General features: G+C 25.2%; 1 protein-coding gene across 1 annotated transcript in view; it reads right to left on the bottom strand.

Annotated features, from left to right (window-relative positions):
* LOC136089194 (uncharacterized) overlaps positions 1-17500 on the bottom strand; it is a 64126-nt gene that overhangs the window by 18649 nt on the left and 27977 nt on the right. The window contains exons 5-10 of the mRNA XM_065814911.1: positions 13410-13561; positions 11937-12059; positions 8785-8832; positions 6148-6253; positions 5761-5979; positions 3629-3735 (exon numbers count right to left, since the gene is read on the bottom strand). Of these exons, the coding sequence (XP_065670983.1) occupies positions 3629-3735; positions 5761-5979; positions 6148-6253; positions 8785-8832; positions 11937-12059; positions 13410-13561 (755 nt within the window). The remainder of the gene's footprint in view (positions 1-3628; positions 3736-5760; positions 5980-6147; positions 6254-8784; positions 8833-11936; positions 12060-13409; positions 13562-17500) is intronic.

Below are 17500 nucleotides of genomic sequence, written 5' to 3'. Positions count from 1 at the left end.
TGTATATATATATATATATATATATTCTCACACATATATATATAATATATACATTTAAAATATTTATACATACTATGTGTGTGTGTATATATATATATATATATATATATATATATATATATATATATTCTCACACATATATATATAATATATACATTTAAAATATTTATACATACTATGTGTGTGTGTATATATATATATATATATATATATATATATATATATATATTCTCACACATATATATATAACATATACATTTAAAATATTTATACATACTATGTGTGTGTGTGTGTATATATATATATATATATATATATATATATATATATATATATATATATATATATATGTATATATATATATATATATATATATATATAGAATTATAGGGATAGCGTGAGGTTGACACTACCCCAATAATTCTTTAAAAAGTAACAGAAAGGTGATTCCTCATTTTTATATTTTGCCTAATATAAATATGACTAGATGAGATGGGATTTTGAAATTACTGAAAAACTGTCTTGACACTTTTTTGACTCAGTGTTGATTAACACTTCAATATTCATTTAACTTTACTAACTTTTGTATTTCTTAATTTCTTACTCAGATAGTCAACTTTGTATTTTGTTATCCAGACAACCCTAATCACTTATATATACCTTTGCTCCTTGGCTTGTATCTTCTCTCTGACCCTAGATTGCATTCAGTTTCTTTTTCTTTTAGGTGGTTTGGAACATGCTAAAATCTTTATATTTTATCTTGTACTTATTCTTTAGACTCATTGCACTTCAACCATAAAGTATATAATATAACTATATTATATAGAAATATTATAGAGTATATTATAACTATATAACTATTTAACTATATTATAAAGATCTATTGCTGACAAAACTCTTTTGATAATTTTATTTGTGACTTTTCATCATATTCACATGAACAACTCAGTTGTTCTTGTTATGAGCAACTCATTTGCTCTTGTTATGAACAACTCAGTTGTTCTTGTTATGAACAACTCAGTTGTTCTTGTTATGTACAACTCAGTTGTTCTTGTTATGAACAACTCAGTTGTTCTTGTTATGAACAATTCAATTATTCTTGTTATGAACAACTCAATTGTTCTTGTTATGAACAACTCAGTTGTTCTTGTTATGAACAACGCAGTTGTTCTTGTTATGAACAACTCAGTTGTTCTTGTTATGAACAACTCAGTTGTTCTTGTTATGAACAACTCAGTTGTTCTTGTTATGAACAACTCAGTTGTTCTTGTTATGAACAACTCAGTTGTTCTTGTTATGAACAACTCAGTTGTTCTTGTTATGAACAACTCAGTTGTTCTTGTTATGAACAACTCAGTTGTTCTTGTTATGATAGTTGTAAAATAAGCTCAATTAGAGTAAAAACTGTCTGAAGTTTCACCAGCCTCCCCTTCAATACTGCTGTCTGACGCTAAGTTCCAAAATTCTCAGCAAATTTACTTTTGAAATGTAACTAAATCTCATATTTTATATTGGAGGTTAGGTTTTAGAAAATCTTCAACAGTGTTATTAAAAAAGGTTTAATTTTCCATCTCTTTTACATGGGTCTGATCATATTACATCTCCCAAGGATAAGGAGAACTATTTTCAAAGAACTTTTAACTTCTAATTTGGCTCTTGAATTAAATGGCTGCACTCCTCCTGACATTCTAGAGAAACAGGTTAATCCATTGTTAGACATCCAAATCACTCTGGCTTCCATTGCTAAAATTACTTCTCTTCTAAACTCATCTACTCCTTGTGGTACAGAACTTGTGGAACATTCGTTGTCATAGATTTAAAATAATCCAATATTTTTCAATACTCAAATCTTCTATATCAAATCTTTAATATTCTCCTTCTTGTTTTCCTGCCTGCTGAAACGTAGAACCTGTGGTTCTAATCATGCATTTAAAGTCTTTTGAAAAAGTCTGGCATGTTCTTCTTCATAAAGATAATTTATATAGCATATCTGGAAAAATTTTTAAGATTATTAAGTCATTTCTTTTTAACCGCAATATCAGAGTCATTCTTAACGTTCATTTCCAGTAACTTCTAATGTACCTCAATTCATTTCCAGTAACTTCTAATGTACCTCAAGGTTCTATCCATGGTCCTGTTTCCAATCTTTATTAATAATCTTCCTGACAATCATGCATTTAAAGTGGCTTTACTTGCTGGAGATACAACTATATACTCCTATCTATATAAAAACTCATCCATTTTTAATTGCTTACAATAGGCAGCTGATTTTTAATCTAATCTCTCCTATGTAACAGCATGGAGCTTGAAATGGCTTGTGAATTTTAACACCAGCAAACCTCATTTATTTACTGCAAACAATTACTTCACAATATTGTTGATAATCCTACATTGATGAATGATAATACCCTTACTCAATTCTAGACTTTACATTTTCTGGAATTATCATTCATTAAAGACTCATGGTTCCATTGCAGAGTTTACATCTGCTAAGGTTACCTCTCTTTATTGTGCTTTTTTTACTCCTAACTCCATTTTCTACAAATCTCTCAGTTTTCCCTGTATGGAATACAGTTATATTAAGACAGGTTCTTTTAAAGATTCCCTTAAAGCCCTTGACAAAGGCTAAAAAAGTATTATATATGTAGTTAGATATTTTCTCTAGTTAGCTGTAGTTAGTTAGTTAGTTAGTTTCTCTAGCTGTAGTTTTGCTGTAATTTTGCTCTAGTTGCTGTAGTTTTGTTGCTCTATTTCCTGTATAAATGTAGTTAGACCTGCTCTATTTGCCTATTTTGAGCTACTATCCCATCTTTGCAAGGTTGCATCTTCTTCTCTTTTCTGCAAATACTATCATAGTCACTCCTTAATGGAGCTATTACCTACAGTTCCATCAACCAAAACTTATTCCCACTTGACTTGTGATTCAGCAGAATGGTATCCTTTTAATCTGTCTCTTAAAAGCTGTAAAAGCTTTCTTCTTCTTTCTTCGTACTTTGTATATACTTTGTAACTCTCTTCTGCCTTTTTGTTTTCCAGACTCAAAGAATTTTTTAGAGTCTTACAGATTCAAAGAATTGCTTAGAGTCTTCCAGACCCAAAGAGTTTTTTATGTCTTCTGTCAACTGATTTCTTTCTCTTAAACCTTAAAATTCTTTGCTTTCTAGTAACTCCTAATTTAATCATGGTTGCTCGTTGTCGTATTGGGAGTAAATTAGTTTTTTAAAGAAAAGTGGGAGAGGGGGAAGGATTTTGATAATAGTTCATATACCTGATATATAAGCAAATTATGCCATATATTCTGGAAACAACATATAAGATACAATTACACAAGTGTTGGCAAAAGAATTTTATTAAAAATTAGAAAAGAAAATAAACCTAATAAACAAATTTCATCTTTTAACAAATAACAAAATTTTTGGGCAAGATCACAGTTTTCCTCTGAAATTTAGTTGCTCAAAACTGTAAAAGACACTCTAAACTTCAATTCATCCATTCAATTAATCAATTCATCCCTGTATTGTGTTCTTGTTATGTTTTGAGTATTGCTTTAGTGATAAATCTTTATTTTAAAACAAGTAAATATAATATCAAATAATTATTAAAAAAAAAAATGCTGATATTAATTTACCAAACTCTAAGGACGTTGCTAAAAATACAGGATAAATTTCCCCAATTCCAGTACCAACAATTCCAAACACTCCGTAAAGTATGACACATGAAAAACTTTCCTTTGTTCTAAATTATAAAGAATAATTTTATTGCAATTGTTATCATGTTATATTAAAATTAATGAACCAATTCATGTGCTATTTGTTGGTGAAGCGCTTGTTGAGAAATGATGGTGTTAATCAATTAAGGAAGTTCAATATAAAATCAGCTTTGCAAGATAATTTATATAACATGATACCAATAACAATAAAAATATTTTAAAAGCATAACTGACATGAGCAAAACTCTTTGGAATTTTTGGAATTGGTAAGTACTAATATTTAATAATTAATGTAATCATAACATTTTGCTTACACATTTAAAGTTTTACACAAATTACAAAATTTTAATACCAGTATGCTGACACATTATTGGTAAATTTTTGAATATAAATAAAATAATACAGATTTAGCAATGCAGTACAAATTTTATTAAATTATCCATCCATTAAAGTATTCCTCTTTTTTCAGCAAACTTGTCTAATAACTTATTAAAAATAATTTTTAATCAAATTATTTCATATTCACTTTACCTAACACCCAATTTGAGTATTTCATGTCGATCTTACTCAGTAACACAATTAAGGTATTTTATTCCCACCTTATTCATGTTTCAATGACGACATTTAAAATATACTTTATTTAAAACTCAAAGACTAAAACTTATAAAATGAGGTTTGACTTAAAACCAATAAAAAGGAAAAAAAGGTCCCATACCAGCTTGGATCCACTAACTATAATAGGAGGCGCAATTATCAGAGACAAAAGATATCAGTTTAAGGACCATCACAAATAAAATCATCGAAGAATATCATTTAGCTTTATGGTAGTAGTAAGTAATGTGATGTCTAAAAAAAGTCTAAAAAAGAAAAAAGAGATAAAAGATTTAGAGAAATCATAGCATGGTCTGAACCAAAAAAATGAGAACAAGGAGAAACTGAACGAAAGCTAAGGTCAGAGACTAGATACAAATTAAGGAGTGAAGTTAAATGGTTAAGATTGTCTGGATAACAAGTAATAAGTCAAGCAACTTGCAAGGGAGTGAGCATTGCATCATAGGTTCAGACAAAACAAAAACATACATAAATAGTAACTTTTGGGTGAGCTCACAAAGCAACTAAGACATTTTTAACTATATTAAAAAAAAAAGATAAAAGTAGATATTGTTATAGATATGACAGATATTAAATAGTATTAATAACAGAAAGTTGGGTTTTTTTTAGCCTTTGCTTAGAAAAGCAAATCCTTCAAGGCACCAAGACAGGTTGTCCTGGATTACATGTTATCAGTACCACCTTGGTTATGATCCTTGGATTCTGATCCTGACCGGAGCCTGATTGCACAGTAGAGAAGATATGTAGTAAAATAAGTTACAATAATTTATTATCAACTCAGTAATTCAAGTAATTCTGTATCAACTCAGAAAAAAATTTTAAAAATCATTTGTTTAAAACTGTAAATGATTTTTGATGAACAAAATTTTAATGAAATCATTTCATTAAAATTTTGTTCAGAAACACTTTGTAAATGATATTTTATCAATCACATTTTTGATTCTGAAAAATGAAAAAACTACTGCCTTGTAGGACTGCCTGTTCTAGACAAAGAGTAGGAGAAATAAACTCGGACTTGAAACCCTGTGGATTGGCTTGAACATAAAAATAAAACGTAATAATATTATTATATATAAATATAATTTCATATTTTTAACCATCAAAGATATTTGTGTTGCTTTTATTATAATTACTAATGATTGACTTTTCTTATACACCACACTTTTCCTACAATGAACTTTAAAGATATCAAAAAATCATACAAATCAAAAAAAAGACTTGTATAGAAAATTGACATTTTCAGTTGTTGAGTTCTAAACAATTTTTTGTAAATATTTGATGTTTATTGAAAAAGAAACTTTTATAAACTTTTGGTGTTGGTTGTTGTTCAGCTAAATTTTTAGTTATAGTTTTGGTAAATAAAAAACTATTTTCAGTTAGGTTTCAGTAAAATATTAGTGCTATATATTAAGTTTTAAGATGAAGTATGCGTGACCAACCTTAAAATCCTGCTAATAGATGAATTCTTCAGTACAAAAAGTAGCCTTTGAGGCCAAGACTTAACAATTTTACTTTCTGGAAGTAGAGCAGATTTTTCTGACATTTTGATCTCATTAGTGTTTAGAGAAAGATTCATGAAACAATCTTCTTTTTCTTTAGTAGCATTGAGTTCAATTATATCTTCATTAATTAAACATATTTTTTCAGGTTTAAAAATACTATAAAAAAAAAAAGACTTAAAGTTTAAAAAAGCCAACAACAAACATGATAACTTAAACAAAATTAAAACAAAAAATTATAAAAAATCAACTTTAAAACATTACATATGAAAGTCATTAAAAAATTATTTAAAAAAAATATAAAAGTATTACTACTGCATGACTTACTTTTTACTTTCAGGAATTGTAAAATATCCCCAAACAACTGCAAGCACAAAGCTGATAGTAATTATAAAATTAGGCAAAACTATTCCGTACTTACCAAAGAAGGATTCTAGACCAAATTAATAAAAAAATCTTTTTAAATAAAACCTAAGAAATTATATTGTAATATAACTAAAACTAAATATCTGATTGTCATTTATATAATTCATATACATATATATATATATATATATATATATATATATATATATATATATATATATATATATATATATATATACATATATATATATATATATATATATATATATATATATATATATACATATATATATATATATATATATATATATATATATATATATATATATATTTATATGTATACATATTTATATGTATATATATATATATATATATATATATATATATATATATATATATAATTATATGTTTATTATATGTACATGTATTTTTATATGTATATATAATTATAAAAAATCTTTTTAAATAAAACCTAAGAAATAATATAACTATAACTATATAACTAATTGTCATTATATACATATAAAATTTGATACAAAATGATATAAAATCACTGACTGGCTAAAGTTTCTTGTCTCAGCAGACAAAAAAAGTATAAAAAAACAAACAGTAAACTAATTAGGATAAACCAAATTTCATTACAAACAATTACAAACTAATTTTTTTTGTTGTTGAGCTAATTGTCTACATATTGCTTTCCTTACTGTACACAAATTTTGTCATATATTTGATTAAATTATAATAAATTATCCAAATATTCTACATTCTTTGTTAAATTGATCACAAATTATTTATTGATGTACGACACTTACAAACTAGTTATTCCCATATTAATTCAATTGGGTTGAGGTCTGACAATTGGTCTTGACAAGTGGTCATTTCATATTATTGAGTTCTTTGCAAGCTACTTTTTTTGGCAAATAGTTTGGACAGTATTATGATATTTGTTTTAGGTCATTATCCTGTTGCATGGTGAACTTGTACCCTATAAGACGCTTTCCACATAGCATGGCATTTCTACATATCATCTTATATACCCATTGTTATAAATAATTCTATATTTACTTTCACAAGATTACCAACCTGGTTAAAAGCAAATCAACCTCACACAATTACTAAACCTCCACCATGTTGGACAGGTATACACTGTAGATGGAGTTTTTCAGTAGCTGTTTGTTGCACATAAATCCACCACTTTGTTCCAAAAACAAGAAATTTGGATTCATTTATCCACAATACACTTTGCCAGTCTTTAAATTTCTGTCCAATTTTTATGTATTAGAGTCATTCAAAACATTTTTTATTCAATTTATTGCTTTTAAAAGTGATTTTTAATTTCATTGATGCTCAGGGTCACCTACTTTTTTTCCTATCTATAGCTGTACCAGAACACTTAAAACAACAAATAGTATTACTAACTGTTGATTCGAGAAATTTTTAGATTTTTTCAAAATATAATATGTTGAAATATTAATATAAAATTTCTAATATTTTATCATCTAAAAATAATCAAAATATAATTTTTTAAATTGGAAATTAAAAAAAACATAAAATTATTAAAACTTATTTTTTCAAAATACTAAATAAATTTATTTATTCAATTTATTATATTATTGGAGAAAAACTACAAGGAAATTGTGTTTCGAGAAAAGAACAGTTGAATTTCATTTTTCAGAATGCTTATAATACAAAAATAAAAAAAACATGTTTTGCATTATTAATTTCAAAAAACACGTAAGTCCATTTTAATTGAATTATTTTATGTCTTATTAACAATATTAAAACTCCTTATCAACTATTATAAAAATTATTAACTTTTTGAAACTATAAATTTGCGACCAAAATTATTATAATAATAAATTATAAATTACAAAAATTTTGTGACCAAATTTTGTGTAAAAATTATAAATTTGTGACCAAAAAGTGACCAAAAACTTTTGCCAGACAGTGTATTTATTATATATATATATATATATAAATATATATATATATAAATATATATATATATATATATATATGTATAAACATATATAAATATATGTATAAACTTATATAAATATATATATATACATATATATATACATACATATATATATATATATATATATATATATATATATATATATATATATATATATATATATATATATATATATATATATATATATATATATATATATATATATATATATATATATATATATATATATATGTATAAACATATATAAATATATGTATAAACTTATATAAATATGTATATACATATATATATATATATATATATATATGTATAAACATATATAAATATATGTATAAACTTATATAAATATATATATATACATATATATATACATATATATATATATATATATATATATATATATATATATATATATATATATATATATATATATATATATATATATATATATATATATATATATATATATATATATACATATTTATAGGCTTCATTAATGCTCTACTTACAAAAGCATAATATATTGACAATAATATCACAAAAGAAAAACAGAATAACTTAAATAAACGACTAAAACAACAACTTTAAAAACTAAACTTAAAAATAAAAAAAGAAACCTTTATTGAATGTTTTTGGATATTGTTCAGCAGGAAAAACTAACATAGCTAAAATAAAATAAAAACAAACAGATTACTACGTTGTTATTTATATTTTATAATTTTTTTTAACAAAAAAAATGAGAAAAACTTTTTTGTATACCAATACTTTAACTATAATAACAATAATTATGTTTTGCAATTTTTATTTGTTTTTCTGTGTTTTATATATAGCATTTTATATTAAAGTTCAATAAAATTTATTAAAAATTTATTTTATGTAATAATTAATAGAGACAATAATTGTAATAATTAACAATTGTCAATCTTTTCTTGACATGTTTAAAAAAAATTTTCAGGTTTTTTTCATAACTGTCATGTTTTTTTTTATAACTGGCTTTATCAACAATAAACAATCTGTTCTAAGATTCTTTGTATCTCTCGATAAGTATCTGCATCAACTGGATCATTAACCTTACCTAAAAACAATAAAGATCTATAAAGATATAGAAGCAGACCATATGGAAGTAAATGCCAGTCCCTAATTTCTTTTTTATTTAACCCAGTACCAAGAGACTTTTGGAAAATCTTTAGCAGTGTAAGGTAAGTCAAACATTCCATCTTTAATTCATGAGTCTGAACTTAAGAAAGAACTATTTGCAAACTTTCCCTCAATTCATGTTTTCCTAACTCATACAATCTTTAACTTTTCAAGCCTTTTATCAACCGTTAACTTGCTCTTTAACACTATTTTTTGTATACTAGTAACTCCTAACATAATAGTGGTTGCTTGCAACTTTGTTAGGAATAAATTAATTTAAAAAAAAATACTGCTAAACAACAAATATGAAAATTTATCAAATATTGATAATAAAATTGGTGGATTGGTAACTAGTTATTCTATGTTATGCAATCTTTTCTTCTACATCAATGATTTTTTTAAATAGTTTTAAAGTACTCTGTAAGTACTCTGTAAATAAGTACTCTGAGTATTGATGCTGAATTATAGTAGTTGCAATATTGGCTTTAATAATTAGTTGCAATATTGGCTTTTTTTCATTATTTAGTAAACTTTTATCCATCATGGAAAGAGACACAATCGAAGAACTGAAATGTTAAAACCAAATACATTTGTAAAATTATTTGGAACTATTAGAAAGTGCAATCTACTCCTCTACCAAACTTTCGCCAACAAATAAAAGTATGCTTCAACACGGAAACAGAATTACTAATAACCGAGAAAAATGTAAAAGATTGAAAAAATGAATTCAATAGGATGCAGCAAAATTTATCGCAAGTTCAAAGAATATATAAAAAAGGTTTTGTGATTCTGCTAACTATTGCCTACCCAATTTCCTGAAGAAATTCACCATATTTAAAAATTTCTTAAAGAAATTCACCATATTATAGAGGAGTTTAGTTAACATCTATTGTAAGTAAAGTGTTAAAAATCTTATAAATAAAATTAAGAAATACAGCAACTACAACAATATCATCTCAAAGTCCTAGTTTTTTTAGTTTAAGCCCCAACATGGTTTCACTATTAAAGAAGGCTGACATACCTATTTAATTTAAACTTCGGATATTTTTACTAAAACCATACAAGACAATTACCGGGTAGACACAGTGTACACTGAATTGGAGAAAGAACTTAATAAAGTGACACATTGACTCATCAAATAAAAACACATGGCATACAAAGTCAACTTATTGCATAGATTAAAGCATAGCTCAGGTAAAGAAAGCAAAGAGTAGTATTGGGTGATTCTATATCTGAATGAAGAGATGTAGCTATAAAGAAGATTTGCTAATCAACTACCAAAAATAATTGATCATACAGCTCAACAGTGTAAAAAATGCCATCTAAATTAATTTAAAAAAAAAGCAAAGTCATGCATGCTAACCCTGGTAAAAAAATCTTATGCAAAATACCTTACATCTGGAGAACATCAAGATCTTGAATTAACATCTTTAGAGAAGTTCTAACTTTTAATAATCTTAAACAGCAAAGTTAAAGATGAGAAATGAACCTCCTGCTAATGATAATAGAGCTGTTAATATGTTGAAACTAAAACATTAGAAAGCAGAAGGCTTTTTTCCCTTTACTTTACCTAAAACTGTCCATAACTAGAGATTTTAATTGAATCTTAATCACCTTATTTGAAAAAGGATATCCAAACTCAAAAAAGGGTTATAAAAGCTATGTTTTAAATGGTACACTTACCACATAAAGACAGTAACTGTGTTTGACAACACTTGAATTCATAAGAAAAGGAGGAGTTAAAGAGTTGATAGAGATTTGTAAACATAATAAAGCAGCATCCTTAACTGTAGTGGCCCTCTTGGACAGGACTCTTGGACCAAAGGGAGGAAAATAGCAATACTGTGTACTTCTAATTGAAAAGAGTTTTTCTAAAAGGAGCACTTTACATGTTTTATGAAAAAAAAAGACAAAGTATTTTTGGAATCTCAACAACTTTGTTATTGTAAATAAAGATGATAAGCAATTTTTTTATTCATACTAACATAGTTAGATTCGTAACTTTTTCAATAAAAAATTCAAATATTGAAAAAATCAAAACTTTAGCTCCCTCAATCCTTTTTTTCTTCCCTTTAGAAAAATGCTCTTTAATTTCTAACCTAGGTCTATTTAAGGGAATCTAATCAACTTCTTATTCGATGAATTTTATGTTCAGACAATAAATAAAATTTACTATGATAAACATTTTCAGAAAAGTTCACTTAAATGAAATTATTCTGATTTAAAAGTAAAATTTGAGATTTTAGCTTTTCTAAGAAAATATTCATGGTGAACAGTATCTGTTTCTTTTTTCAAAATTCTATTGATTTTTTAAATATAAAGTATAAAAATATAAAGACTTGGATTTCAATACTGATGAATTTCAATACTTATACACTTTGATTTCATGATGACAAATAGAGAAAAGTAAGAAATGAGAAAAATAAATAAAGAGGAGTAAAATATAAAGATAAATATAAAGAACTGGAAAAAAAAAGGTCTAATTTCTTGTTCTCATGCTAAAAATGAATAATAAAATGAGAAAAAAATATATAAAATATTTTTTTTTTGAACTTTTAACTCAATTTAAAGTTTAAAAATACATAATTTGAATGTTCAAAAAACAAATTATTAGACTAATAAATTAAATTACCTGATAAACTTGGTCCAATAATTAGTCCAAAGTAATAGCCAGTAAATAAAATTGAAAAAGCCAAAGATATATTTGTGTCATCACAAATGTCTACCAAAATACTTTTTGTTATAACCACCACTCCTTAACAATTATATAAGATAAATATTTAAATGTGCCTAATGCAACCACAATAATCAAAACATTTTTATAATTTGTCCAGTGAATGTTGAATGCGCTTAGTTATTATTGTTAATTATTAAATAGGATTCTGTAATACTGTAAAATAGACTTAAGCACATGTAGTTTTCAATCTATACCTGAACTGAACCACATTTTAGCTTTAAAAGTGTTTACATTTTTGTTTCAAATTTAAAACTTTTGGTTTCGATTATAAGTTTAACTTTGTTTATATTTCATTATGTATATATTTAGAATATGTTTGATTAATCGTTAAACTTTTAAGTTTACTGAGATTGTTTAACAAAAAATCAATTAATATATATATATATATATATATATATATATATATATATATATATATATATATATATATATATATATATATATGTGCATATATATATATATATATATGTGCATATATATTTACATATACATATATATATTTACATATACATATATATATATATATATATATATATATATATATATATATATATATATATATGTGCATATATATATATATATATATATATATGTGCATATATATTTACATATACATATATATATTTACATATACATATATATATTTACATATACATATATATATATATATATATATATATATATGTATATATATATATAAATAAATATGTTTAGACAGATTTCAAACTTTTGTTTTCTTATATATATATTTTTATTAAAATATATATCTTATATATTTTTTGGTTTCTTATTGTTACAAAAGCAAATTGTAGTATTAGTAGTTTTAAATAAATTAACAACTTTATTTTTGGTTGTTTGTTTTCTAATTGTCTGTTTTAAGAGGTTACCATTAAAATGACTGATAAAGCAGTTTTTGAAGTCCTTCAAATCTTTGTCCTCTATTTAAAAGTAAAAATTTTGAAAATATGTATTTTGAGAGCATGATCTTAAGTATTTATGGGTAACAAAAAAAATTTGAATAATTACCCAAGTGAAATTGATATATCCTAAAAAATCCACCTACTTACAAACAATACAAAAGAAAAATGTAAAATTTAATAACAATTGCAAAATCAACAAGTCATACCTGATCAACTTAATAATTTGAGGTTCACTTTCATTTTTTTATTCATTTGTTTATTCATATTTATTTTATTCATTACAAATCAACAACAATAACTTTAATAATTACTATTGAAAAAATAGAATTTTGATCAAATGTTATTGTGAGAAAACACTGCAATGAAAATATAAATAACAATAAGAAACTACTGTCAGTACAAATAACAATAAAAATTAAAAGTTATATTAAAATTAAAATTCTCTAACCCATTGATGCACCTTGTAACAATCTTGTTACTAAAGCCCAAATAAATGAACGACTGAAAGCAAATGCAAGTGTAGTAATAGCAGTAAAAATAGATGATATGAATAACAACTTCTTTTTACCATATTTATCAGCAAAGTAACCCCAGAAAAGGCTTCAAAATCATTTAAAAAATAAATAAAATTTATAAGTATAAACCTTATAATGTATATATATATATATTTATATATATATATATATATATATATATATATATATATATATATATATATATATATATATATATATATATATATATATATATATATATATATATATATATATATATATATACAGTATGTCAAAAAAGTCTATCACCCCCTGTTGTTTTTTCAATAAAAACAAAATTTAGTATGCTTAAATATAGATTTTTGACCTTAATTTTTTTTTTTTATATTGAATTTATATCAAAAAACATTTTTATAACAAGAAATTAATATTCCTATACTTAAAGCAAAAATTATCCACTAAATTAGAAAAAGTGTTAGTCAAAAAAGTGTATCACCCCCTTATCATTTTTTAACTTTTCTGTTGTTTAAATTAGTAAAATTGCAGAAAATAAGCCAAAAACAATCAAATTTGGTTGATAGAAGTTATTCTAACTAATTTTTTAGCAAAGTTTGTTTTCTTTTTAGGTTCTTAATAAGAAAATTATGGCGAAAAGATATGAAATTCATGAATCAGTAAAAAAACTGATCCTGAGACACTATAAAAGTGGAAAAGGATATAAAACTATTTCTAAAATAGTCCATATTAAGCCTAATAGTGTAGGAAATATCATTAGAAAATATAAAAAAATGGGTACTGTTAAAAATTTGCCAAGAAAAGGACGCCCAGCTAAGACTACCCAACGCATTGATAGAGAAATTATTCGAAAAGTTGAACAAGATCGAGGATTATCTGCACCAAAGCTTGCAAAAGATTTACAAACAGATCATGGTATAACTGTAAATCCTCAAACTGTTCGCAATCGCTTGAAAAATCGAGGTTTTGTAGGTAGAGTTGCTCCAAAAAAGCCTTTTTTGAGTAAAAAGAATCAAAAGAAAAGATTGGCTTGGGCTAAGAAACATTCAAATTGGACTAATGACCAATGGCAAAGAGTTTTATGGTCCAATGAAACAAAAATATGTTTGTTTGGTTCTGATGGTATCATACGCAAATGGAGAAAAAATTGTGAATGCCTAAATCCTAAATGTATGAGACCAACTGTCAAGCATGGGGGAGGTGACATTAAGCTTTATTATAAAATTTCAATATAATATATACTTCTAACTTATTTTTTCCTCTTATCATAGGTCAAATAATGGTTTGGGGCTCTTTTGCTTGGAGTGGTGTTGGCGAACTCGAATTTATTGACGGAATAATGACAAAAGAGGTTTATACTGACATTCTGAAGCGAAAACTGAGATCAAGCGCAAGAAGTGCTGGCTTTCCTCGTAATTTTTCAACAGGATGGAGATCCTAAACACACATCAAAGTTAGCTACTGAGTGGTTAAAGAAAATCAGTATTAAGATGTTAGATTGGGTTCCTCAGTCACCAGACCTAAATCCCATTGAAAATTTATGGAATCTTTTTAAAATTAAAGTAGCTGATTAAAAACCATCCAGTTTGTCGCAATTAAAGGCAACTCTCATTGAGGAGTGGGAAAAATTTGACACACAATAGCTTAAAAACATAGTAAATTCAATGCCTAAAAGATGTCTTGCAGTCATCAAGGCAAAAGGCGCACAAATAGACTATTAATTTTATATTAGCAAAATAATTATTTAAGGGGTGATACACTTTTTTGACTTACACTTTTTCTAATTTAGTGGATAATTTTTGTTTTAAGTATAAGAATATTAACTTCTTGTAATAAAAATGTTTTTTGATATAAATTCAATATTTAAAAAAAAAATTTGGGTCAAAAATCTATATTTAAGCATATAAAAATTTGTTTTTATTGAAAAACCATCAGGGGGTGATAGACTTTTTTGACATACTGTGTATATATATATATATATATATATATATATATATATATATATATATATATATATATATATATATATATATATATGTATATATATATATATATATATATATATATATATATATATATATATATATATATATGTATATATATATATATATATATATATAGATATATATGTATATATATATACATATATATACATATATGTATATATATATTTACATATATATATATATATATATATATATATATATATATATATATACATATATATACTTTTTGACATACTGTATATATATATATATATATATATATATATATATATTTATACATATATATGACTTTTTTGACATACTGTATATATATATATATATATATATATATATATATATATATATATATATATATATATATATATTATATATATATATATGTATATATATATATATATATATATATATATATATATATATGTATATATATATATATATATATATATAGATATATATGTATATATATATACATAGATATACATATATGTATATATATATTTACATATATATATATATATATATATATATATATATATATATATATATATATATATATATATATTAGGGTGATGCAAAATTTGTAGGTTCAAAACTTTAGTTGTCCTCAAGCTTGCCCTTGTTCTATATGACAATAGTAGTTATTGGGCAAAATTTGAATCAAATCGGATGATATTTAGGGGTTGCCATGTTATGTCTTTTTTTGGTATAAGGTTACAAAAAGTAAAATAAATATTTTTTATTTTTACAATTTTTATATTATATTACTGAATTATTTATTATCAATTTCTTATTGATAATAAATACTAAATACTATTACTAGGCAATATTAAATCAATCATCTTCATCATTCAACAGTCATCTTCATCAGGGTAGACTTTGATGCAACTGGAAATTCCTTCCGGTGAAGATCAACCAATCTAAGAAGAAACTGCTTTTGGTTTTCATCTTTCGTAACGCTTGAGTTAAAGGATGTTATAAGTGCTATGCCTCGTTCCGCGCAATCGTTGACGACTTTCATTTGACGAACCTTGTGCTTCATTTCAAGATATGTTGAATCCATATCCCACTCTGAAGATTCTTTCATTAAAAATGATTCAGCTTTTTCTTTTCCATTTTTCAAAATTAGATCGAAAAGTTCTGCGGTGCGTTGTGTGACGAAGGAAGACAATGGGCTGTGACAATCGAATGTGGCAGCATCAAGTCTTTTGAGAGATTTCTGCCTTGGCTGTTGTTTCAGGTTGTTTGCCATGTCTCTCTTGGTGTTGTTGTCGACACGGGAATCGAAGAAAGCCAATCCTATTAGATGTTCAGAAAAATACCAGAGGTGGCGATGCAAAACTTTTGCTGCATTAATTACAATTGTACGATTTGGATATTCTTGAATCCGTTGAAGAAGCTTGGCATCATTGAATGGTGCTCGTTCAGCTAACGGAGCTTCATTCCAAAACTTTCCGTATACAAATGCCACAAAAAGACTTATATCTGTTATTCCTTTCTTTTCCTTTGCAGTAATAACAAACTGATCCTGAAACAAATATATCTTTATACAATATATAGCTTTTGCCATCCAACGTGCATTGTGTGTTGCACCTGGAGCCCGAAACTTCACTTTGAACTCCGATGTTGTAGTTGATCTTCCAAGAAAAATAAGGCACAAATTCAAGAGTTCTAAGTAATCATCCCTGGGTTGTTGACCTTTAATTGCTTCACTATAATATACTACCATTTCTTCACGGAGTTTGAGAAAAAAATCGCAGTTGTAAAATTCTTTATTCCCTATAGTGAACACCTCCTTGTTGATTGCTGGCCATTGTTTCTGGAAATGGTTAAAAATTCCAACTTCAGGTCCTCCACTGGTTCCAAATGCAGTCGTGAAAATGGTGGAAAGCATGACTTCAAACATATGGTGCCTGCATGCTATCCACATAAGATTACGGTCAAGATTCTGCTCCATTATTGTGCAGGCACCATTGTTCAACCCAGTGTTAGATGAAGTAGTGTCAAAAACCAGTCCCCGAACAAAT

This window comes from Hydra vulgaris, chromosome 13, assembly GCF_038396675.1.
Source record: "Hydra vulgaris chromosome 13, alternate assembly HydraT2T_AEP".
Lineage (NCBI taxonomy): Eukaryota > Metazoa > Cnidaria > Hydrozoa > Anthoathecata > Hydridae > Hydra > Hydra vulgaris.
Note: the sequence above shows the minus strand (reverse complement) of the source record. Positions and strands in the feature narration are given on the sequence as shown.